This window comes from Nelusetta ayraudi, unplaced genomic scaffold (assembly GCF_046127955.1).
Source record: "Nelusetta ayraudi isolate G7.1 ecotype Tasmania unplaced genomic scaffold, CSIRO-AGI_Nayr_v1 ptg000094l, whole genome shotgun sequence".
Classification (NCBI taxonomy): Eukaryota; Metazoa; Chordata; class Actinopteri; order Tetraodontiformes; family Monacanthidae; genus Nelusetta; species Nelusetta ayraudi.
In genome coordinates, this window is record NW_027466144.1 from 1,233,200 (window position 1) to 1,260,356 (window position 27,157).

General features: G+C 41.7%; 1 protein-coding gene across 1 annotated transcript in view; it reads right to left on the reverse strand.

The window, feature by feature from the left end:
• The window catches only part of LOC142902497 (cadherin-7-like), a 67,237-nt gene that overhangs the window by 32,213 nt on the left and 7,867 nt on the right, over window positions 1-27,157 (reverse strand). The window contains exons 3-4 of the mRNA XM_076047625.1: window positions 7,517-7,811; window positions 1,000-1,119 (exon numbers count right to left, since the gene is read on the reverse strand). Of these exons, the coding sequence (XP_075903740.1) occupies window positions 1,000-1,119; window positions 7,517-7,811 (415 nt within the window). The remainder of the gene's footprint in view (window positions 1-999; window positions 1,120-7,516; window positions 7,812-27,157) is intronic.

Consider the following 27,157-nt stretch of genomic DNA (forward strand, 5'->3'; position numbering starts at 1 on the left):
GAGGAACTTATTCACTTAGTGTGCATAACACATGCAAATGTTTGCCTGAAAACATGGAGGCACAGGAAATTATCCTAAACGAAAGCAGCATAAGGAACATTCATTGGTTGAATGACTCAAGAGAGTGTATATATTGATATATATATTTTTGGGATCTACAGTCATTCAGATATTTCCTTCGTTGTCATATACATTCATTTTCTTGAATGTTCCATTTTCTTCCAGTGGTTGTGGCCTACTTGAAACGCATTCTTGAAACGTGGCCTTCTGCAAAAAATGACTGTAACACAGTGGCTTTTCATCAGTATTTCAAATTACAGCCACACAAAAAGAACACCAACATGTTTGTATGAAGTGGAGGGTCACGCCTAATATTAAGAGCTGGCTCGTGCGTTTTAGTTTTTTTGTTTTCTCTTGCAGGAAGCACTTTGCATGAAGTAGCAAAAGCTCGGCAGGGCAGCAGCTAATGAGCCAGCAATGACGACGTGCACGGCTGCAGCACTTTCCAGGATAAAAATGAGTCAACAAACAGCCTTGTATGTTCTACTGCAAATTTATGAGACTTTTAGGGTGTTTTTTTTTCCTTATTATTATTTTCGCTATTGTTATCTCCATGGCACAAAGCAGAGACTGCCAGCTGCGTTTGTTGAGACGAAGTGATTTAATTTGTTGACGGCAAAATAAAAGTGTCGGAAAGACATTTTTAGTCTCAGTATAAAGGCACTTTTGTCCGTTTGATTTCAAGGCGATACATTTTTAAATCATTTTCTATGTAAATTAGGGGGGGTGAAATGAAATCAAGAGGGTTTTGTGCTGCGACAAGCGTTCTTTGCCTCGTGTTTGCAAGAATCCATTCAGCCCTCTGGCTCAAATTGTCTCAGCTATCGCAGTGTAGCGTTTTAGAGAGCGACAAATTAATGTCTTGTCTGGAAGAAAAAAAAAATAAAGATCTAACCAGAGGTACATTCCTGTGCAAATGAAGTGCAACCTGGTACCAACCTGTCTTGGGCTCCACCGAGAAGTAGGGCTGTCCATGGATGATGCTGTACACCACCCTGGCACTGTTCCCGTAAGTTGGATCGTCTGCATCCGTGGCTGCCACTTGCACCACCATTGTTCCTGCAGGCAGACAGCTCAACATTAGTTTCCCGAGACAACATCCAGGGGCCACGGCGCACACAGCCAAATCCATAAACTGAGCATGTGAAGCCGTCGCATTGGAAAACACTGGTTTAAAAAATGCATTTGAGGAGTTGGATGGTCTTATTTGTCTTTCACTTTGTCTTCCTTTTTCAGAACTGATGAGCACCAAAACAAATATTTGCTGTCATCATCTCTCAAAACCATCCACTTCTATCCAACTTGAAATTCTTTTTTAACAGATGCAAATGACAATGAACCTGCAAAGATGAAATAAAAAAAAGAACGTGCCTGTGAAAACAAAACAGGACAGGCAGGTACATGTTTTGTTGCTCAAATGTCTCGCGTTGTTTGTGTAAATTGTTCTATAAATATCCTGCATGTTGGCAGTGATGGGCAACAGATTGGTTTTCAATGAAATATGCTGATGACACTCTGAGCACTGACTAATTTTTATTTGTAATGGTTGCAAATTCATTTTTGCAAAATACATATTTCTGTGATATCTCTTGGACGCAGATAATGGGTTTTGTTTGTTTTTGCTTTGTTTTTTAATGACAGCCTGAATATATTTTCAAATTATGGAGATTAAATCAAACACTTTCAAGACTGAAACCCTGTGTTCACGGCCCAAGTAAACATTATCTAACCTTTAACACGCAGATCTTCGAATGGCTGTACGTCTAATTTAGCCATAATTAGTGTGCACTGTAACACAATCTCTGCAAGAAATGCAATTTCCTTCGTTGGGAGTGCAAAATATATTCTTGCAACATTGTCTCAGTAGCCACAAGTGGCCTTTTTCTTAAAAAAAACAAAAACAAGCACGAAGGCAATTTCGTTGAAACACACTTGACTGTGAGGTCAGCAGACATCGGTCTGCCCCCCCTACTCTTCCTTCCAGGAAGAGAAGACACAATCCACCGACTCCTACAGCGTTTCTGTTCAAATAGCTCCCAAAGAAAAGTGGCTGATGTGACTCAAAACGACAGCTGACAATTAGAAGCTAATCCAGACATGCTTTTGAAGATTTCACGAGGAGGGGGGGGAAATCAGAAACAATCACTGCCAATCAATTTCAATAGGTCATTCATTATGGGGGCAACCGAGCCTTGTTGCACCAGCAGAATTCATTTGTTGAATGAGTTTTCCATCTTTCTTTGCTGTTTGCAAAGCAATTGCATGTCTTGCAGTTGATCATCAGCCTTTTAATTGTTGAATTATCACGCAGCCTTATGCTTCAGGATATTTCCTGCTGTTAAACTGTGCGTCAGCGCTGGCCGTACAGTTGACGCCTGCTCTAACAGCATTATAAAAAAAAAAGAAAAAAGAAGCCACCCTTTTTCTCCAGCTGCTCTCACAATATGCACTTGGATATTTCACTTTTATAGCACGAGCTAGCTGCACAAGTCTGCACAGCAGCATGTCACAGAAAATAAAAACGCTGTCTCACAAATATTTTACTTTCGAGAAAAAAAAAATGTGATAAAATCTCACTTTTCGGCAAGCCGCCGACTTTTACAGGCTTTTACAAAATGAGACGATCATGGAAATTGAAGATTAGATTCCTCCACTCTGGCCATAAAGCAGAATTAACAGGCTCTGGCCCTGGCTGTGAACAGTATAACCAGGGAGGGGTGCACGATGGCGGGAGAAGTTATCGCCATCAGAGTTGGAGAAGGACACCTAGATTATATCATCACCTCTTAGTCATGACAGCTTATATTATAGGTAGTTTAAAACACCAAGGTCAGGGGACGAGTGCACGAGAGAGAACCCAGGCGATGTCTAAATCTCTATTACAGGTTGATAGTTAAGAATCACCTCTCGCTCGCGCTCAGCAGATGAGGCCGTAAATTAACATTCAATATGGACTCAGTTGCGGCTCAGCTATTAAATCTTTATTAATTTATTTATTCGCCGGCGTCCACCTTGAGTCCTCTGCGCCACGGGGCCTCACAAACACCTCACTCCCATAGGGCGGCCCGGATAAACAGGAGTCGATAAAAATATAAAAAATGTCAGACACCTCGAGCAGATTCTTTCTGCTCCATGAACCCGTCATCTGCTCCTCAATTCACGCCCCCTATGTGTCCCTTCAATAATTGTCCATCCTCATTGAGGTGATGGACCTGGTCTGCACGTCAACCCCCCCAATTCTCCACCTCCTCCTCCCACCGCCGTGTATAAAACTGGATTCCTTATCATTGTAGCATCTTGGGAGAGCAACTGTCATCTGCCAGTAATGAAAATAAATGTGGCACGCTGCTTTGAAGAGAGACAGGTTTTCCTCAACCACTTGTGTATGCTGGAGGCAGCAACAGCCAAGAGCACTGTGACGTATGATTTAAAAAAAAAAAAAAGGCATTTGAATAGTTTGTGTCATTTTCGACTTTATTCAAACAAACTTAATCTGCTGAAAATATAAACATGACGACATTGATCTCTGACTTGAAATGATTTTTAAGAGCTACATTATATAAAAACATTATTGCAAAAATGTCTGCAAAAGCCTAAGCTCTGCATTCAAAGCGGCGGCACTCGATTTAGTTGATGATGTTCCTGCACATCCACACCCGCTGCCCATTGTTTCAGATAAACAGGATTATCGCTCAATTCATTTTTTCAGTCTGTCCTGCTGAAGTGAAGATGTGCTGCAGAAACAGGGGGAAAATAAACCATAAACTCAAAGACTCAAGGCACATTTACTGGCAATGGCTTTTTCGCCTTGGCCGTTAAATATAATTAATTGCAATTGCAGCTTAACTGTCAGACTCTATGACACAGATTACAGGGCAATAAATGCCAAATGTCCTGTGACTACTGGCCATTCAGGTCGATGCTCTGCAGGCATGTGGTTCGAATGTGAAGAAGACGTTACAATTTTTTTCTTTATCTTGTATCAGCTGTTTGCAGCCTCTTTGTGTTTCTGCTCTAAATTGTTATACAGCACCGTTATATATACAATGATATAAGTGATCTCCAGTGATCATCGGCATCATGCTCAACACAATATATTTACTCTTTCAGACAATGAAATGACTCCCCTACCCTTGATCTCCTCTCCCCATGAATTAGACAATCGCAGTGACAGCTGACTGCGGGACTGATGAGCACCACGTTCAAGAGCTTTGGCCTCGGTTTGACGCGCCATTCCCTCAGCTTGTAACGAGCCCCGGCTGGCCTCATCCCCAGCGCACAGGGCGAGGCATCCGAGACTCGCGACCATCCGTCGCACCTCCCCAACTGTCCTCACGCTGCCTCCTCCGTCTTTTATTTGACATCCCCGTCGTGATTAAGACGAAAGCCTTCCGAGATCCCCGGGGCGCAAGGTCTCCGCGTCTATGGGCGAGCACGGCTGCTAATTACTTTAATTAATTAAATCCATGATTCCCTCCAAATTGAACCCATTTATCAGCGGCGCAGAGTTGTGACCATTAATGATTTAAAGACATCTATAACGGAATTATTGAGGACAAGAGGTGCTTGGCCCCCCTCCCCACTCCTCACCGCTCTGATAATTGCTCTGAGTAGATATTTACAAAGAGAGCCAATGCATAATTCTCCTGTTGTTACCGACTTGTGACAAAGACCTTCACAGGAGCTGGCAGAGCAAATAAAGTGGCAGGGGTGACCCTGAGTTTGGTGGAGCAAACACTGTCTCCTCCGTGGCTGAGTCGCCGTCTTATCTTGGGTTGGACACAACTTCAAGCCCTTGTACTCTAATCCTCTGGCTCCTTAAGCCTGAGCTCTGTACCCCCTGTTGACAGTTGACTGTGTAATCCTTTAGAAATCTCTACGCCTGCGTAGCAAGCAAAGCAATGCGTTATTTTATTTTATTTGTTTATTTCTTCATTTTTTGGGGACAGCCCCCAGTGCCACTGTGCTGTCAAAAAAAAAAAAAAATCCATTTTCACTTTGAAGGCTCCAAAAAACAGACTCCACATCCAGTGGTTTTGTGTATGATGTGATGGCACATTCAATAAATAATTGGATGGGCCATGTTTTCACTTAAAAAAAAAGATAAATAAAATAAAGTAGCATTAATTAAAGAAAATAAATAACTAACAACCCTGCCCATCCTCTCCGCATTAGTATTACTATTGTTAATTATTAATAATAAAATAAGTCAAAAATCAAACCAACCAATTACAATTACCATAAATGACAAAATTACATAATAGAATCAGTTTGTTTTTGATTATAAAAGGGATTGAAGAAACATGTCCAAGAAAACAAACTGGCACCCTCCCATTCCACACTGCCTTATCTGAACCACTTTTGTTTGTTTTTCGATTAAATTTATATGTAAGCATTATGCTTTATTGCCTCATGGAGGGGAATTAGTTAGTGATATGAGTCACATTGCCACGTCCGCACAAAACCGCGCAGACGCTTCGATAGCTGGCGGCCAACACACCGCATTCGCATTAAGCACAAGAAATCAGAAACATCTATTTAGTAACCCTGGAATGTTCAGCAACCTGGTTTTACGCCATTGGCATGTTTATAGAGTGTGAAGCCACTGAAGTGTCGAAATGAAAATGCCACAGCTACACAGTACATGGAACAAACACAAACAGAGCCTCAAATACCTGAACAGGATGACCTTCCCTGCTGCGTCAGTGGTGGCAGAAGACACAGTGCAGGTAGCAGGCAAGCTACACTTCACTTATTTCACTCATGGAATTCTTAGGACTTACATGTTCAGAAACACACACAGTCGTGGCTGGTCTCAACTCTGAGTCTGAACTGGAAACAGTGTGCCTTTGGCATTTAAGTCTGAATCAGACCTTAGTTTTGCTTGAGTTCACTCATAAACATTTTAAGCCTAGAGGTCTGTGCTGGTGTGTGTGTGTGTGTGTGTTTGTGTGAGAGTGTGAGTGGTGGTAAATATGTAAATGAAGGTGCATCAAAACTTTGCATCAAATTCATGTCCGTGAACACCTGCAAATGCGACAAATAGGCAAAATTCCTGCACCGCAATGACGTTAAAATTAAATATCGCAATGCACCTACAGTTTTTTCGCAAAAATAATTACACTTTGAAGATGAAATAAAAGAAGCAAAATATACATACATAAATTAATTATATCGAATGACAAGTTAAGGTGCAACCAGCAGTGCATTCATCATGGCTTATCAGTGCCAAGGTCATTCCCTCCCTCATGCACCTGCTGCAGTGAGAAGCCTCAAGATGTTGTGGCATATTTGCATAAAGCAGTATTTCAGGCCAGAGAGAGAGAGAGAGAGAGCCATCAGAACCATGCAGCGAGAAGCTAAACAGTTAAAAACAGGCTCTGATATTATGAGCCCCGCCATGACTGCATTTAAAACAGACAGATAAAAAATATCTCCGGTAATGAATACTAATGTGGGCCAACAGAATATGAATTCCGAGTCCTACAGCCACGCAATGCTGTCGACAGGTTGAGGGCAGTTTTCCACAGCTTTGCTTTGACCCACATTTTCTCGTATAAATAATTTTGCAATTGGGTTATTTAATTGATTGCGGCGATTTCACTGGGTCCAATAATGCTGTTATTTTTAATCAAGAGAAATCATGTGGTTGAGGTAGTGCAACATGTAAAAGGGGGACTATCTTTAGTGGAATTTCATCTGCTCCAATGAACATATTTATCACGAGCGCCTCCCCTCTGAGCCCCGATTCCAGATGTCCACCTGCCATCGAGTTACAAAAAAGCAAATCCAGATCTCGTCTGGCAGAACAAACAAGATAACTAAATATAATATGATCTATGCAAGAACAAAAAAACACTTTTGCAGACACTGGAATTTGTTTGTTGTTGTTTCATGTCGAAAAGAAAAATATAATTTAGCTCATAACTGGAAAAAACAATGAAAAAAGGCACTAAAATGAGAAAATTAAATCAGTATGATGCATTTCACAAAGAACAAGTAATGGAAGGTGCATAATTTCTGTTGAAATACATTGTTCACCAATCAAGATAAAAAATATATAAATTGTTATATATTATTAATTAATAATTGTTATACCGTTTTTTTAAGAAATTAACCTTTAAAGACCCTTCACAGCTCCTCAGTGATTCGAAATAGATCAAGGTTTTGTGTCAATTACAAAACAATTTGGCTATTTGTTAAAGTTTCTGATTTTTTTTCTTCATTTTTTTAACTCACAACTTCTATTTGCCATTACTATTGAAATTCCAGACATGCAACATAAATAAATGGCCTTGCATTGTCCAGAGTTCTAAGTGAACCTTGGGAGCTCAGCCTTTGTACATTGTTCCCTTATGAATTTTTCAACACCCAAAGACGATGCCTTCATTTATGACTAGACGAAAAAAAAAAAAACACACAAAAAAACAAAAGATAGAAAAAGAGAGCGACGTACCTAAGGGTGACATCTCTGGCACTCCCGCCAAGTACGGCCCATCCAGAAACTTTGGCTCATTGTCGTTGATGTCCTGGACCTTCACAACAAACTCGGACCTGGGCTCCACAGGCAGATTGGTGAGTCTGTCCACAGCTTGAGCTTGAAGAGTGTAGTAGGCCTGAGCTTCCCGGTCTAGGCGCTTCGTGGCGTGGATATCTCCGGTGTTTTCATCGATGGTGAAGATAGAGGTGGAGCCCTCGCCGGATAACACGTACTTCACCTTGCCGTCTCCCTTGTCCACATCTGAGTGGAGCTGTTGAAAGAGAGAGAGAGACGGAAATGGAAATAATTTGAGGTTAATATATTGGGTGACCTTGTCAAAAGATATAAAGATTATTCTTTTTTTAATACCCAGGCTGCACATGCAATACTACAGACATTTTAGAAAATGTACATGTTTATTTTATGAATCAAAGAATGTGTAATGACTGTCCTCAAGTTGACTAAAGTTTGAAAACTAAACTAGATGATGAGAACATTTCAGATGCAGTCAAGACATGGCTGATGGCAGAAATATCCAATCAAAACAAGTTTTGCTTGAAAAACACGTAAAAAATCATCGCATTCCACATACCACCATTTGTGATAAATCAGATGTAAATCAACAATTTGAATATAATTTCAAAATATTTGTTTTATAATAACTTATTAAGATCTAAAGCACTAAGTCACGTCTCATAAGGTTTTATCGCTTTTTATTGCCAAACTTTTTTACATTTTTCATTTACTTGCCAACATAATCCAGTCGCAATAGGACAATTTGATGAAAAGTTTTCCCCTTTCTTTTAAAATCAAATATAATTGTATGGCAGGTCTACAGACCGTGTGTGTGTGTGTGTGTGTGTGTGTGTGTGTGCTGGTGCAGGGAGTGGCCGTGGCATCAATCCCCAAACAGGGCGGTGAATGACTGCTTCGCTGTGTGAACGCCGGATTTGATGTTCCATTTTATGCTTCTTTTCATCAACTTTGACAATCAGAGCAGTGCAGGTGGTTGGCTCAATGTGCCCCGGTGCTCTTTCACCAAATAACGTACAATACTTTCATACCGCTGCTAAGAATGAAAAAAGTTTTTGGCCCTGGCTGAAAGGGCCAAGTTCGACTTCCCAGCCATCATTTGCACATGCGGAATCGTTAAAACATTTTTGTGCAGATCGTGTGGCTGGCAAATAAATGAAGCTGATTTCAACCAGAAGCTTTAACAACTAAACCAGTGCAGCCAGCGTAGCAACCTTTAGCTCCTGGCAAAACTTTGACCTCAGACAGTCATGAGTGCTGAGACAATTCAAAAGAGAAAAATCCTTGAGTATCTCCGATAAAAAGAAGACTGAAGCAAATGGCCAACCTTGAATTACCCTGTTTGAAGTCGACTGATGGCCATCTGCCCCCGTCCAGGGTGCTGAACATCACAGTGATCACAGGAGCTGTCACGTATCTTCAGGGGAGGCCACAGATAAGACTACCATCCAGCTGTCAGCATTTAGCACAGCTCATATCTCAGCCTTTGCCCCAGCACCCCACACATGACAACGAGCCTCAATTAAGCAGGCAGCTAAACCTTTATGGAGATTTTCTTTTTTTCCCCACCAATTCAAAAACATAAAGTAAGTGACAAGAACAAAAGAGGCCATTGATAGTTTTTCTTTATTTTCTTTAATATTGATCTAAGTGTTAAAAATAAAATAAATATACGTGGGAGAGCAACCATATCCGAAACACCCAGTAGTGATCTTGGGAGAGATGGATGCTATCAAGCCGCCACTGAACAAGGAGCAAGGTTTCACTTTTAAGCGTAACCCTAACCCTAAATTCAGCCTTATCCCTAACCCTAATACCGTACAAGTCAATGGGGGTCAAAGGTCAATTTTGTCCTACAGACATGGGGCCACTTGCTTTGTCATCAGGATCCCTCAAGACACACCCACATCAAATTTGGGACTTCTAGCACATGAGGAACCCCGAAACCCTAACCCTGCCTTGTTGGGCATCACACTGTTGTTGTTTTTATTTATCAGCTCGCATGAAATGCTTTTTGTCCGATGAAATTATTCTGTTGGAACAAGATGCTCTACTGTTGATTTTATAATATTCTGGCAAACATCATTAACTGCTGAAACGCTCACCCAAAAAACACAACACAATGAACTACTTTCTCCAGGAACAATCAATGGACTTTCAGAAAGTAATTACTTTACAAGGGGAATGGGAAAAAAAATATGTTTTTGACGATTTGATGGCCTCTCTTTATTTCAATCACAAAAACGTCCGATGTATGTGTATACATATTGTTTTTGTATTGTGACAGTCACACAGACTTGTTGACACGCTTCCTTCAATTTATCAGTAAATGTCAAACACCTCATTGTGGGATAAATAACTGGTATTTCAGGTGTTATTGAAACCGCTGGAGTTGCACATGCTCAACAGTACTCGGCAACACCAAAGGTCCTTTATTAATGGAATCCATCAGGCCCCGCTGATGAATGTCCTCAAGGCTTAGCATACAATGCGCCGCCTCTCCTATGGAGCTCACCGTGTTTATTCACCATCTCCTGCTGTCACTCGAGAAGAGTCAACATTTAATCTCGAGGTAGCCATCCGTGGAGGTTTGCTTCGGGTAAATACCACCGACAAGAGGGACAAAAAAAAGAAAGAAAGAAAAAAATGGAGCGACAGGGCCACAAAGCTGGAGGGTGGGGTCAAGGGTCACCCACACCATGTGGTCTCCTCAGCGAATTGCTCAGCTTGTTCAGGACACATAACAGTGGCAGATCTGCTCTCACACACTCTGTCTGGCAGGTCACAACTAATCTATGCCCATTTCCTTCCATACCAAATAATTTTTTCGTAGACATTCGAGTTCAAACTTCAGTCTATTTTCACTCCTAAGTTTGAACTGTACATTGTTGCTTTAATCAAACTATGCAATCAAGTTCATAAAAACAGAGCGCTTTTTGCATTTTACTGCGCTATGCAGGGTAGTTGCTAAAACACAGATGATGTCTTTGGCAAACGAGCAGACTCTCTTTGGGAGATGCATTTTTCTTTCTAAGTGCTAACATTGCTTTGTGACTCGTTAGCAGTTATCTGGGATATACTTTCCATAATCACGTTAAGTTATTACCTTTAGGTTATTACCTTTAGCAACGGTGGAGAACAAAAAGTGCAAATGGAGGCACTTTGCATCTTTGTGTTTGTGCTACTTTAAAACGCAGATGAGGTTCCATCCAAACAGAAAATATAAGAACAGATGAAGCACTGTTTTACAAGCAGTTAAGTTTTAACACCATCGTAAAGTCATCTGTGTCGAGCACACACCTCTCTCTGAAGTAATATTTTTAGTTAAAGTCAAAGAAAGACATTAGGTCATACTTTGTCTCCTCCAGACAGCAATGGCTCACATTTTCATTTGAGACACATAATAACAGCTCTTTTTTCTAAATGGATATATAAGGAAAATCTATTGAGCAAAGAGAAAAAAAAGCCTGGGAATTGATTTTAATTATGTTACATTAGTGCTGCCAACGTTAACGTGTTAATGTATGTGATTAATGTGAAACAATTAAGTCGTTATCATATTTGAATGCAAATTAATCACATGGCCACCAATCTGGAGCAGTGGTGCGGCGCCGTTGCAAGCTGGTTGCCAACCACTGCTAAAATGAATATAATAAATGGAAAAAAACACACCGGAAAACAAAATGTCAGTAAGTGGTGTCATCGACGGCAACTCTGTACAAAAAGTTTCCAGATGAGAGTTTAGTACTACAGCAGGCCAGACCTGCAGTAACTTCAGAAAGCAGAGACAGATAGGATCAAACACACTCCAAATGAATGCAAACTTTAGCTAAACTTATACCGGATATAATCCAACCATAAATCCAGAGGGCGGCTTTCTGTTAACTCTGCTCACTTTAGCTAACATTAGCATGTCCAAATGCCCCAAGACTAAGATAAGATATTATTTAAAATTTTTGATTCATTTTGATGAATCAGAATAAATGACTGTGGTTGTTGATTAGAAATTTTCATCGATTGACTGTTTCACACAATCATGTTGTTTGGCACGAATATTTACTTTGTCCACACCTTGAAGAATCGCTTTTTAATTTCTGTTCGAAGCTACGTACCGCTACCATCGTATTAAAACTGTTTTGACTAAAGCTCGAGGCAAAATTCAATTGTATTTGCCTTTGGTCAAATCAAAGACAGTCAGGCAAAAGTGTTGAAGTTAAAAATTACTAATGGGTGGAAATTAAGGTTCAGCAATCCAGAGTTTGAGCTCCTCAACATTTAACTAATTCAATTTGCAACGTCAAGCAGAAGTAAGTGCCTAATCACTGCGAGCATGAATGCCAACAATTGCTTCCATTCCAATTCAATCCTTTTTTTTTTGACTGGGTAAAAAAAGAAGAAAAAAAACACAGATACAGTTGTTAAACATACTAAAAGTGGAGAAAGCAAAGTCACGCAGCGAAGCCTCCAAAGCTTTCTAGGTTTGGCGCTCTGCTACCTTCTCTGGCTTGCCAACTTTTGCGACCATGTAAATTTTTTGATCTACTATTCCATCAATGAAAGTAATCAGGACAGCAATCAAATCAGGGAGAACTTGCACTTGATTTTTCATGTGTGTGCCATTGTGTGTGGGTTTCAGTGTGTGCAACGTCGCCCCCCTCATCACAGGGACGAACATAAATGGAGGACAGGAATAGGTTTCCCTTTCAAAGTATCACGAGCGAGGGAATCAAAGCTTGTTTCCTCAGAAAAATGCCTTCTTAGAATAGAAGCCACCATTTGAGCTGACTTGACAGACCAGCAGTTTAAATGAAAAGAAGATCAGCAGTGATGGAAACCGTACTTCCATATAAGGTGATGTCTGCGCAGTCAAGCATCGCTGCAGGCTGCAGATGACAATGGGGGGGTTGTTACTCTTCTTTACAATTATGAATCCTGATGAGAGGCACAAACACACACCCGAAGTGTATTATGGGATATTCAAAGGGCAAATTCCAATTAACCTCTGAGACACACGACACAAACTGTCCAGCACACATGTAACTGTTGGCCTCAACGAAGGCTGCTTCACAGCAGATACGACAAGCAGCTCGTATGTGTTTATTCTGCAGACAGGTCATTCCTGGGCTAATTAAGAAAAGAATGACACAGACAGAGTGAACTTCTTGTGCTCGGAGACTGCTGAGCAAAGCTCTGGCAGAGCCAGTTCCTATTTGTGGCCATGGACCCTCTGACTGCAGCTATAACAGCGGGTGATCTAACAGCCTTATCGGCCTACTGATTGACTCTCTCCTTTTCTTTCTAAGACATTACTTAAGGAACTCTTTGAATCCCAGAATACACAAAAGAATACACATTCCGTCTTTCCACTACAGCAAAGGAAGGGAAACCTTCTTGTTCCCTGTGCATTTCCCTCTTACTACAAGTATACGGCCCTAATTGGGGGCAAAAAATAGTTTCTCCTCAGCTTCAGACAATCAAGGAATCCGTGTCCACACCACATGTGATGCTGCTGCATTCAGTTGAGCATGGTGCTCCTTGCAGGGCTCAATTCAATGCTTTATTGTTATAGACAGTTATAAATAACAACCAGATGACATTCAAGCATCTCAATACTGGCATACTGACGAAAGTGCTGCTGGATCTTGGCCAAAACTGTTCCTGTGCATAAAGTTTTATGTATTTGGCGTGACAGGGCTTCTTCCCAGGGTCACTGCTCGCACAAGCAAGACTGGGCTGGTGATGTGAAATGCAGGGTGCCAAGGCGACCTGCTACCTAGACAGAAACCTCCCTTTGAGATGATGGTATAAAAGCCACAAGAATTAAAGACACCCTAACCCAGCAGCATTTCCGTTTTTTTGTCTCCTTTTGGTATTGGACCTGATTGTGGCAGCAAGCACTCTCGCTCTCTCACTCCCACTCCCTGCTTGCCACTATTGTAAATTGCTTTGAATCGATTGACTCCGGAATCCCACTGAGCTTAATGTACGTTTCAGAAAAGAATTGATTCAGACGCCGTTTTGTCATTTAAAACAACAAACGGTTTGCTCAGGTCTATCAAATTCCTGCAAAGGCTGAATAACAAGTGCCGGCAAACGCAGACGTGGGTAAATTAAATAAGGAGGACGAGGTAAGTGAGGCTCTTTGTTTTCTGTCTCCAGGTTAAAATGAAAAGGGATTTACGCAGCTCCAGATGCCGTCAGGTCTGTGCTGGATGAACAAATGGACTTGCAGCACTACTACTGGGAACAACTACTAATTATTGCACACGTCTTTTTCACGCTATCCTGCCAGCTGTTTCAGGCAAAACCTGCTAGACATTTTCCCTTGTGATGGTGGCTCATGCTGGAAGGGCGGCTGTGTCAGTAAAGTTGAAGGAAAAAGGAAGAAAAAAAAAAGCTCCGCCACTTCACAAAGTGCTTCGCTGTGCCAAGAGAAAAGTGACAGACCTTTCCAAAGTGGCCGCTTTCCATCCGTCTTGCTGCCGCTCCCCGTTGGCTGTCACATGAAAAAAAAAACTACCTGGCACGCTGCTAAAATCTGCAAGCTACAAAAAGTAAGGTATTCTACTGTAACAGAGAAGAATTCACTTGACTAATTGTGCAGGAGAAAAAAAGAAATATTTTGATAAGCAGATGTGTGTCCAGCAACAAACTAAACAGACGTCGCCACATTGTCCTTGTACATAACTCTGCTTCGATTAGCTTTTACAACCATTGGAGTGGCATCATTTATCCAATTGATGCTAATTACAGAGTTATCAGATATTTAAACGCGCGCAGATGCTTGGGGATCGTCGAGATCACGCGTGGGGTTGCACGGCACTCAGGAGAGCCGTCAGAGTCATGTTAATTAAACTGTGAAGTGGAGTGCAACTGGCTGGGAAAGAGCTTTCGGGGGAGAGGCCCTCGATTACTTCATAATCACAAGATTCCTGGCGGAAATGTGCAAACATGCATTCACAACTCTATTTCAGGGACCATCCATCTAGGTTACGTTCGTTAACGATAGCTGTCTGTGCACACTGGCACAACTTTTATCAGTTTCTCAATACATCTACAAATATAGATGAACAGACGGAAGAATTTACATACGAAGGCGGGCAGCTCGTCTTAACTTGTGCCCAGTGCAAAGCAAATGGAGCCAAAATATCCCAGCTGCCAATCAAACTGCTGCAAACTCTTCAGATAGTATCAAAAATACCCTAATGAAACCAAAAATAATCACAAAAAATTAACACTTGAATACAAATCACTGAGGATAATAATAATAATAATGTCATAGACTGACAAAGACACACAAAGAAACACGCACACTCAGCAGCTCTGATGAGGTAAAATTACAAATAGCCTGTTAAAACAGATGGCTAATCAGCCAATCACATTGCAGCAACCCAATTTATTGAGGCATGTGGACGAGCTACTGAACGAAGCTGAAACTGAGCATCGGAATGAGGAAGAAAGGCATCGCTGTTGGTGCAAGGAGTTTTTCACAAATGGCTGATCTACTGGGATTTTCACGCACAAACAAGTCCAGTTTTCATACTTACTGCCATTATTTCCCCTATTTTCCTTGGTCAGGCATGCGAGAGTCGTCCCAGACAAGCTGCTCTGGTTGTTGTTCGACACACATTATTCTGATTAAAAACCTGTTCGGCGCAGAATGCTCAACACTCCAGACACTCGGAGGTGACCGCCTGCTGACAGTTACATCAATAATCTCTTCTTAGCTGCCACTCACCAGCAGATAAGGATGAAGATGACAGACAAGGACAATGAACAATCCAAATATCGGAGAACCGATCAAAAAAACGATAACCGTCCTGTTATTACCCATAAATTACACAATATCAAGAAGAGGAGAGTGACAAGACAGCACTACTCACGACTATTAGACGTGATGCATTCCTTCAAGCAGCATCTTTTGGTCTTTGAATTTTACATTTCATTGACGTTGTCACAGCTGAGAGTCCCGGTTGAACACTGGCTATTGTTTAACGTGATCCTGTCCTCGCACATCGCATTTTCTCTAAACTGTGCATCAACAACAATATTGTCATATGTATTTAAAATACGTTTAAACAATCACAGTGAATTTGCTGTTTTTTTTTTCCTTCCAAGGTCAAGTTTAATGTGTGTTCTGCTGCAGACTCAATACAAAGCAGGAGGATGTTACGTTGTCCTGAGCTCCTGGAGAACACTTGTACGTAACTGCCAACAGTTTCAGGTGCCCTTAATTAGCCCTGAGTGTGCGACGCTCCCGTCCTGAGCTGCTGTAACCAGAGCGACAACTGGTGCCCATTGCGATGGGTCAGGCACAGGCTCAATGTTTAGCTGGGCGATTCGTGAAGCTAAAGGGCAAGGGCCTCCGCAGCCGTAGTAATAAATACTGTCGTCACCGGTGGGAAATGATCCATTTGTTTAATGTGCCATTTCCAAAGTGGAACCCTTGTAATCCTACGAAGCCTGGCAACCTCACCGTGTACATCAGCCGCACCCCCATCCCCCAGTGGAATTTGATCAGAGCTAAAACTGTTTACTCATGTTTGGACTCTGACATTTATTGAAAGTGGCCTTTAGTAAAAGTCATAGCTAACGCGTGAAAAGGTTCCGCGATGAGGCCGTGAAGGCTCTCCGTCCCTCGTGCCACTCAGACAGAACCTGGTATGTTAATGGGGTGATACATCAAACGGGACGCCCTTCATCGACACAACTTTCACAGACACGCTAGTAAAGCAAATTCAGAAAATCTCTCATTGCGGGTAAAGGCTTGATATAGTGCTGAGGCATTTATTTTCAAAGTAAAATAACAAAAATCCATGATTTATGTATCCAATTAGAAATAGTGCCATAATGTGTAGTGTGAGTGCAAACGGTCAGCAGCTCAGTCCTATTCCAAGTGACATTTTTCTCTTTAGTTACTGCAGCTGTGTTTTCCCCCCAATCGGTATGTAAACCCAGTCGGTATGTTCAAATTCACCATATGAGCATATGAAAATATCTTGTTTTGGCCGGATGAAGTACGTCGACTTCCTCTTGTTGACGGTTGCAATGATAACGTATTGTTGTATTGCCTCTCCATCATTGTGGGTATTGTGCCGTTGTGGTGCACACACTGAGCGTAAGGTGAACATATTCAAAGCTGATTGAACAAGTTCTAATTTGCTCTTCTGGAAGCAGATACTCAGACCCTCAGTCAACTCATTGTTTGGAGTTAGACTTAGCTAACCGTCCTACCTGGAATAACCCCAGGTCAGTCAGTCCTCATTTGTCTCCAGTCGCCCCTGCTGTTACTGACTACTGGTCTAAACTACAATCGTTGCGATTCCGCTCACGGGTCAGCTCTGACTGTGTGTGGCACATGTGGGAAACACCGAACTCCTGTCAACACGGCAACAACCTCGCGGTCCAGGAGTGAGTATGACATGGCTGCTCGCGTGCCACCATCCCGTCCCTGAAAAGACCCCAAAGCAAAGAGATGACAAGTCAGCAGAAGAGGAGCCGATGTCACCACTGGGTCCTGTCACTGCCTCTCGGTCACACGATTCTAAATCAAAACAGACCCGCATGACCTGGCAGCACAAAATAATTTATTTATTTATTCAAAGATGCACAACTAGCACTTACGTACAAAGGCTACAAAGCTCATCGTATTCGGATAAACGCAGGGATTTGTGTGTATGTGTGTGTGTGAGTGATTATTTTGTCTCTGGAAGAAAAAAAAAAATTAAAATAGCCAAAAGAAAAAAAAAATCTCCACAGAACTCCAGCTTCCACCTGTCCTCACAGTCGCAAACTCACGCTCAAGCTTTCAGAGGCTAATGCCGCTGGCATTGGGCCAAATTGCGGTGTCTTTGCCTCTTGCACATAAGGCTGTAATCAAACATTAATAGGAGTACAAGTCGGGCTTGACAACAGGCAAGTACTTGCCACATTAGTTTCTCTTCCCTGAGACCACAGGAGGGTATTATCTTAGAAAGTTTCTCTGAGAAGGTGGGGATACTTCAGAGACCCAAACACTATTTAACTTAGCACTATTAGCAGAGTTATGGTCATCAAACATTGTGTTATATCTAAAGAGGCACACTGAATGCCACATGGGCTTTTCTTTCTAATTACTCCTCATATAATGAGTGGAACTTCTGATTCTATTTGACACCAAACCAGTAAATTTAAATAGGCGGGAGATGCATCTAATCTAATCTAACCTAATTTAATAATGTATCACACTTAACCTTGTAGCTGTGTGCATATATGCATATACATATTTAGCAAGGTGTATTTAAATAAGTAACGTGAGTGTATGTCTGAATTTATTGACATAAATACAGTACAGTACAGTAGAGAAGCCAATGATTTATTTTTATTTTATTTTTCTACGTTGGAAGCCTATGAATTAAACTCGCCATCCTTTTTAGCATTAATCAAAGTTAGTTTACTGGGTTTTGTTTTTTTTCCTTATCATGAAAAAAGTGGACATTATGTGCAGCAATCAGACCTCAATTGAACACCAACAACAAACCACTCCTGCTAGAAAACAAGTCACGCTACATTTGCTCACTATGTTTGTCAGCCACAGCTGCTCGGAAACCTTCACATTCCTGCCGCATGCCATCCTTGCGTTCTCCAGTTTGCCATTAACATTCCAGCCTGCGTCGCACCTACACACCGGTTCCCAAAAAACATGTCTATCAGCCGCCACTGAAGCACTGATGCATCCTGAGCCCTGTGACTAACGCATTGCTTCAAGTCTTTGGGCAGAGAATGAAAAGCCCACCTGGATTACAAAACGCGACGTGCAGATGCGAATGAGAAAGAGGGGGGAAACATGGGTAATGCTGTCTCTTTTACGCCAAGCAACTGAAGCGCTCCCATCCAAAGGGATTATAAACAACTCAAACAAGCAGTAACACTTCAAACAATAAAATACCTTATTAAACCCCAACATGAGCGGGCCTTTGGGAGGGGGAAAGACTTTTTGATGTGTACACATTCCCTCAAGAAGCAAATATATTTAGTCTCGCACTGAGTGAAAAAAAAAAGGGGGGGGGGGGAGCGGAAATCACTCTCCTGACTCCTTTCTTCCTTCCTAGGGAGATCGCCAGCCAAATTCAATAACAGCCACAGATCATAGGCCCATCCATCCCTGAGTCATCCCATAGTCTTTGCATAGCCTTCGCCCCTCGGCATAATTTAACACTGTCAGACTGCGAACTCATCTCGTCCATAGAAAATGAATGGGCCGGCTTCCAAAGAGTGGATATCAAAGAGATCGCACAAACTTCTCGAGGGCCGACAGATTTACCTGAATAAGAGCAGAGTGGCAATGATATCAGCCTGAGGAGTGGATGCAGCTCAGTCCACATTAATTAGAAAATAAAGAAAAAAAGACAAAGTATGATTGTCAGGGAATCAAATTTAAGTCAAGTTATTGTCATTCCGCTTGCTCTCTAGATGCTCTAGATGCACAAGGATATTAATGACCTTTGAGCATTTTTAATTTTAATTATGTATCGTAACTACAGTACACCCTGACTTTGAGTTGTTGTTTTAGAATTTAAAAAAGATGCTGTGGAAAAACAGATATGGTTGAATGCACCACTGGTAGTTTTTGTTTAAATGCCATAATGAAGAAATCAATTATATGGTGTAATTATTATTATTATTATTATTATTATTACTAATAATAATAATAATAATAATAATAATAATAATAATAATAATAATAATGTTTTTTATTTATAAAGCGCTTTTACAGGTGCTCAAAGTCACTTTACAGGTAAAATAACAATATAAAACAATGTGAGAGATTAAGATAAAAAACTTAAAAATTAAAAACGATTAAAATAGATGTAACACAAGAATAAAATCAGTTAAAAACAGACAGGGTTGAGAGGGCAAATATGGGCTGGGAGGTGTGGTGGGTAGGCAAGTCTGAAGAGGTGGGTTTTGAGGGCAGACTTGAATTTGTTGAGCTCCGTGCAGTTGCGGATGTGTTTGGAGAGGGAGTTCCAGAGGGTGGGGGCGGAGACACTGAAGGCCCGGTCCCCCAGGGTTCGGTGCTTGGTTATGGCAAGGGGTGAGAGGAGGTTTGCATCAGCTGAGCGAAGGTTTGGGGTGTGACGGACAATGAGGTCAGACAAGTAGGGAGGGGCCAGGTTGTGGAGTGACTTGAAGGTGAGGAGGAGGATCTTGAATTGGATACGGTGGGCAACAGGAAGCCAATGGAGTTGGTGGAGGACGGGGGTGATGTGGTCGTAGGGGCAGGAACTGGTGAGAAGTCTGGCGGCGGAGTCCTGGATGTATTGAAGTTTGTTGAGGGTGGAGGATGGGAGGCCGTAGAAAAGGCTGTTGCAGTAGTCCAGTCGGGTGGTGATGAAGGCGTGTGTGAGGGTTTCAGCAGCAGAGGGAGTGCAGAAGGGACAGAGTCTGGCGATGTTTTTCAGGTGAAAGAAGGCGGAGCGGGCAAGTTGGGAGATATGGTGGTCGAAGGTGAGGTTGGGGTCGAGAGGGATTCCGAGGTTGCGGACAAGTGATGATGGGGTTATATGGGATTTGTCGATGCTGATGGTGATGTCAGAGGTGGATTTAGTGAGGGATTTGGGACCAATGATTATGAGATCTGATTTATCACTGTTGAGTTTGAGGAAGTTGTGATGCATCCAGGTTTTTAATTAACCAACCAGATTTGTGCTTGTGCCTGCTCCGTCCGCAGAGCACAATCAGAGCACAACAGTCAAGATAAAAAGTTGAACTTTTTCCCCGTCTGCCCAACATTTTTTTGTATCATCTCCACTCATCTTCGTTGTCCCTGAGATTGAATGAATACATGGGGTGAGAGAACAAGATGAAAGAGAATTGATTCAGCCACCAGCAGTATTCAATAAAGTTAGTGTGGTTGTTTCTTTTTCTTTTTAAGAATTAGCCTTTGGCACCAAAAGTTCAGATTCACTCATGCAAGAGTCGATGAGAGGGAAGAATTTGGCTCAGTACAGTCATTCTTAATGAATTCATTAAAAATGACTGTATGGAGCCAAATTCTTCCTTTTATATTTTAAACAACAACACTTGCAATTCAAGTGAGAGCTGATCATACAAAACTGGAAGTGAAAAGACAGGTAAAAGAATAATAGACACACCACTTTAAAGCAAGAAGTAGTTGACGGTCCAAGGACGACCAGACCAATGTGCTCTAAAAAGAAATATCACCCCCCCCCCGGTGGATCGTCACAGTGTGCTATTTTCGCATCTCCACTTAGTCTGAAACGTTCATCATGTTACATCCGTCACATTGGCAAATTGCTCGACATGTTTTCTTGTTACCTGACAGACGTGCACTCTTTACACTTATCGTCGACAAACAATATTTGTTTTGTCTGAACGGAAAGTGCATTTCCCAGCACAGCATAATTAGCGATTCATTATTTACTTACTTTTTTTCTACCTTGCGATTGCATGCAATTAGACTTTAATTAAATCAACACATCATTTCAGACACCTACAACAAAGATGGGAATCATAATTAAACTACGTCGTTGTATTAAAACCATTATGTCTTTAATTTTAAGCAGCCATCCGAAGGTACACAAATACACACAAGCACACATACACAATATCTCTATTCCAAGTATTTCTCTATTTTCCTCTTTGCAGTGAAACAGTGACAGTATCTTGGGCTGCAACCAAGTTGCTCTGCAAATGATAAAATAAGGCTGCGAGATCAAAAGGTGCCCAGGCATTGCTGTGAATCACCAATACAGGCCTGCAGAAAGACTCATACAATACTCTAAGTGCCCCACGTTACAACACACTGATTCTTCTCTGCAGAGTAATGAGCCGTAGCACGTCACATTGCTATTCATGTCACAAAGTTCTAACTGAAACCGAGACACGAAAAAGCATTTGAGGAAAAAAGAAAACCACTTTGACTCGATATCGATGTTTTTGAAGCCAGTCCTTCTTCGTTGCATTTGGCATGCATAAGAGTGCTTACAAATATTTTGAACGCAGCTAAAAGGAAAGCGGGGGGGAAAAAAAAAACAAGTTTGTGCGTCTTAGTCAAGCTCTCAGAGTATGCACACACTGTGTAAATGCGCTTCGAGCAAAAAGCCTAAGAGCCTTGACATGTAGGTCATTTCTCTTCCCAGTGGAAATATGTCCTGTTTTAGGGATTAGGGAATGGGGCTGTGTGATTCATTATGACTGAATTTAATTACAGTGAGAGGTGGCCAATGCATCCCCAGTTTCAGCATATTAGGGTCCTAAATTCACTGGTTGGTAACAGTAGTAAGGCTGGTGCATGGATTTTGTACCCCCCAAAAAAATCAACATAACCCACCAATAAGTCTGCACCATTCATTACAGGGCGGTAGGTATTAAGTTATTGCTAAGAACAAATAACGAAAAAACAAGACGTTTTGTGTCATGGTTCGGCACCCAGCCATTAAAGCCCAAGAAAAAATGTGGAATGGGAGTCTTGTTATATGAAAGATGCAGACATTCTGGAGCAGTTTCTGGAATAGAAGCTCGACAGAGGATAGGCTAATAAAGTTAGGACCGTGTTTACTCATTCAAAAGAGTCAGTAAACAAGTCAATAATATCGACCAAGCTCAAGAGCAAATGCAGTGCATGTCCATCATTATTGTTGTTTTTACATGTCCAACAGGATTTCACAGATGTTTTTGAAAATCTTTCTTATCTGTTATAAAAAAGGTTTTGTGTTAATATTTTTATGTGGGTGTGAAAAAGCTGAATTAATATGGCTGAGAAGCCCAATTGTAAAAAAAATGTGCTTTTAGGAAAATATTGGTACGATTAAAGAGAACACACAACACTGGACACATCTTGGCTATAGAGTGGTTGATTGCTAGTGGTTGAACGAGGAACAATTCTGACCAAACATACAGTAGGTGCTGATGTGTATGTCGTCGCAGAAACAAAGTTTTGGTGGCTCAAAAAAAAAAAAAAAATCATAAAAGAGAAAAAACCTGATGTTGTCAGCTCCTGGCTCTTTGACTGGAGCAGACTAGCAGTCATGATTATGTGTCAAACAAGAAAACAGCAGCCTAGAGGCTCACACACGTTAACTCAGAGCTGAAAGCAGTGCTGCTGGTGGTGCTGTAAACTTTCATACACCCGACTTCTCTGGTGAAATTTGGAGTCACGGCTGGCTTAATGTGGCAAATATTAAAAATTCAGGCAATTATGTATATCGCAGCACACAAGCCAGTTTCCACAGACTCCCAACTCCAATTACAAAGATGACCGTGAAATTGATCAACACAAATTGGGATTCTTTTGACCTCTTTCTCAACCTTTTTTTGTTTTTTCAATTAAACTTTAAAATTTAAATGATTTTGCGGGTAATAAATTGGATCCTGTGCTCAATTCAGATGCAACTTGACAAACAAGCCTTGATTTAACCTTAAACATATTTTTCACGCGGCGTACAAGTGCATCATCGACGGTGCAGTGTTTCATGAGCGGTACTTTCTCGTGAGCAACAACTTGGACGCTAACATCTAGTCAGGTCTCACTAAGGTGAAATCCTAACGAGCTGTTAATCAAATCACTGTTTCCCACTTTACATGAAAATGGAAGCCAAGACCCTCATTTCGTGCACCCTTAAACGGCTGTATGAAATTACACTTGTGCTGAAAATGGAGTGAAATCTAATTACGACGCCATGTCTATGTTTGTTAAATCACTGGAGGTTTGATAGGCTTAAATCGCGCGGCCCCCGCGAGCGAGGTGGGGTTCGTTAATGACCAAGGAATCAATCACAACAACGCACTCGACACGATGAAACCAACTTTCCCAAGGCATCAGCACGAAATACGACTGTGTCTCTGTGCCTCTCAAGGAAACGTTCATTGGTGTTACCTCGCAACATAAGTGGCACCGCAGTCATGAAAACTAGCAGCAGGTAAAAAAGTGAGATCAAACCGCTTTTCATGTCTAACAGATATTTGAGATGCAATTAGTGAGGCTCTGTCTGCTCTGCAGTGCGTCATTACATTCTGAGCAGACGGGGAAAAATAGCCTTCGCCCACTGAGTCTGGCCAACACCTTTGTCTTCCCATATCAAGCCTGCGTTCTGCTGTCAACACAAATTAATTCATTTATCCTGAATATTTTACACAAAAAGAAATTCGGTAAGCCATCCTGAAAGGCACAAGCGGGCACAGAACTGTGTCGACATTATTTTATTGAAATGGAGAAAACAACTTGATCTCAAATGCAAACTCTCCAGGCTACCTTTTATCCACTTTATTCAAGGCAAAAGAGAGGGATCTAAAAACGTAACTTTTGTGTGCATTCAAAGTTCGTCTATATACTCAGCACAGCGCAGCCAAGGACCCTCGTGAATTATTCACGATCAGACCTGTTGGGGATGTCGAAAAATTCAATACATCAGCACTTCAGGAAACTTCAACGGCCCCGCATTCAAAAAATAAAACAGAAAGAAAAGAAAAACAACACATGAAAGAGAATACAGACAGAAAAATAAAATACAGAACAGCTTCAAACCGTTTCAGCACTCCCTCTGCCTACAAGAGCTCTTAATATTTCATTAAGTCACATTATCAGCTACAAAAGGGAAAATGTGTCGTACATTTTTACACCAAAATGCCAAACTCATGCATCTCTGTTATCACTCAGGCATCAATCCAGATGGAATTTTTGCAACACACAGACAAGGTGAGGGTTGTGGCTGAGTCTCTAAATAACTGAAATTTCTTTCGAAGCAGCGCAAACAGCCAAATCTCTGGACTTTCCACAAAATCGAGTCTATGAGTGTTACTATTGTTCCTAGAGAGCAACTTGTATTTTGGCAGATTTATTTGCTTTGGATACGATTCAGTGGGCCTGAATATTTATTAAGTATTAAAGTTTATGGGTTAAGGAAGCTCCGGGCATCTACAGTTTTGCCTTCCTATTTATTTTTGGTGCTGCCGGCTACTCATTTATTTATTTATTTATCTACCCTGTAAGCCCTGGGAACCCTGAATTCTGCCAGTTCCGTGTTTTTATCGTCTGTGTTCAAATGAACTTCACCAAGTTTGATTGTGCGGTGTGTGTGTGTGTGTGTGTGTGTGTGTGTTTCTATTGTCACTTGGACAACAGGTAAGAGAAGCAGTCAAATCGTGAGGAAAAGGCAGCAAGCGACCTTACCTTAGTTAGAGAGAAGCACCAATCAGGCCAAATATAGCTGCAAACGGTGCTCCACATATAGCACAATCAAGCCCAGGTGCTGCACAATCAGCAGGTGTTGCCAATCACGCACTCGTTAGCCAGACACAGCACAGTCAACGCCAACAGATTAATGAACTGCTTTTTTTTTTCTTTTTCTTCTTTCAATAGGAGGGAAACTTGGCACATTATTGTTGGGACTCCACCTGCTTCTCAGGTGGGATTTTCTTATTATTATTATTACTTAGAATTTTTTAAAGGGTACTCAGCAAACTAGTTAATGGATTCCAGATTACATTCTAATGATTAACAACGTCAATGAAACACAGTTCTATTATTTTTTTCTGACAAGCCAAACTGTTCACAGGCTGAGCTGTGTTTAAAAAAAATGTAATACACACATACATACATACATACATACATACATACATACATACATAAAAACAACAAGGTTATTATGCTATTTGAAGGCTGCAGGACTAGACTAAAAACTGTTGATAAGCATTCAGTGGTAGTGTGGGTCAGATTTGTCTTCTTTAATGTGATATTTTTTAGCCAGTTAATCTTCTCTCCACTCCCACTTGTCCCTGTTGAAGGCAGATTTGCCCCAGTGCGGTATTATAAGTGTAAACCAAATTCCCCTTCTGTCCTTTCACCTATTTTCCACTGATAACTTCCCCATAGCCGGCTTCACTTCACTGCTGTCTCATCCTCTTTGAGTCCCTGGCTCAGATGAAGGCTTCCCCACCATCCCACAGGCCCTCTGGATGCCTCCCGAGCTCCCCCCACCACCGCCCCCCTTTACTCTGAAGCTGTTGTCCCTGGCTACCTTGTGTGTGTTGTCCCTCCTCTGTCAGCTTAGATCATCCTCCTCCCCGGCTCAACATGCTGCTCTCATCCAGCTGCGCCGATGCGTTCCCAGCACCAGCGAGTGCGAGTAGACGCTATTGAGACTGACCTTTGCAGCAGCTCTATGATTCTAACCCGTTTGACAGCAAATATCTAATAGAATGCTAATGAAGTGGTTTGCATGGCTCTGCGGTAACACATTGTGTTGGCTCCGCTGCAATTATCTGTGGGCTCCTGGTGCATATTGTTTGATTATTAAACGGAATTACTGTCACAAGCAGCACCAGGTTCTTGCTGCCAGGTCAGATATTTCTCATCATGCATGCTCATGAAAGTCTAATGACTGTTGCTCAATGTTATTACGATCCATCCAACGCTGTAGTCTATACAGCATACTGCAGTACTTGAGACAGATTAATGTTTTCTTTTTTTTGCCAGAGACTTCAGCGTGAGTGTTTTACATTTGCCACTTTGTGAGACATGTTTTTTTTAACTCGTATTTAACTCATTACTATTACTACTTCAATATGTAATTTGCCCATTACTCCTGCTTGCGCTGTCTCCAGTCTCTTCATTGCAAGCTTTCAAGATGAACACCTGTTTGTTACATTTTGTGGCCTTTAAAATATTTATAGAGGAGCAGACGGAAGGGGAGTTGATGCATAGAATAAATGCAGAATTTTATTTTTTTATTGCACTTAAAATTGTCACTCAGGCACTCCAATATTGGACGGTTCCAGACCTGTGCGGAAAGCCAGAGACTGGCTCATTTCAGCATTAGCAAATATTAAGTCACATCAATACTCTGCCGTAAAACTTAATCGCGCCGTGTTTATCACTAACTGCTAAGTGGGTGATTTGCTTTCACTCGTTCAAATCTGTGCGGCACAAAGGGTACGGGGGGGCGCGGGGGTGGGAGAGGCTGTTTCAGTTTAGAGCTCTTTAATGTATGTTTTTACTGGCTGGATGCGACTGCGGACTGATTCCAGGCCAGCACGCTTACCCGCGGCAGAGTGCCAAAGCATAATTAGATGTTTGGTTGTGAAATTCTGAATCTGACAGAATGCATTAAATCCAAGTAGGGCTGCACAGATGCAACGGCAGCGGGGCAAGGCCACAGTGGCGGCTTCCCATTTCCCTATCCAGCGAATCACGTTTCTTGTGAAGTCATCGAGCTGCGCGGCCGCCGAGCCATTGTTTGGACACGGCCTCCTCTTGTTTGTCATATTAGATATGCGGGACGCGTCCGACAAAAGCAATAACTGGTCGTGTCACTCTGGTGTCTTTGCCCTTCACCTGCTGGGGAATTAAAGAGCTGAGTATGGAAAACTATTTCCGGTTGGGACACCAACTGAATCCATTTTTTTTGTTTGCAGAGGCAACAAGAGGAATTCTTATCGGTGAGGTAATTTACTTGACATGGCAGGGCCTTTAATTTTGCCTGCAGTCGCGAGGTCAGGGTGCCCCGCCTGGGCTTCTTCTTCTCTTTTTGTTCAGTATTGCTTTGTCACACACACACACGTACACACACACACACACACACA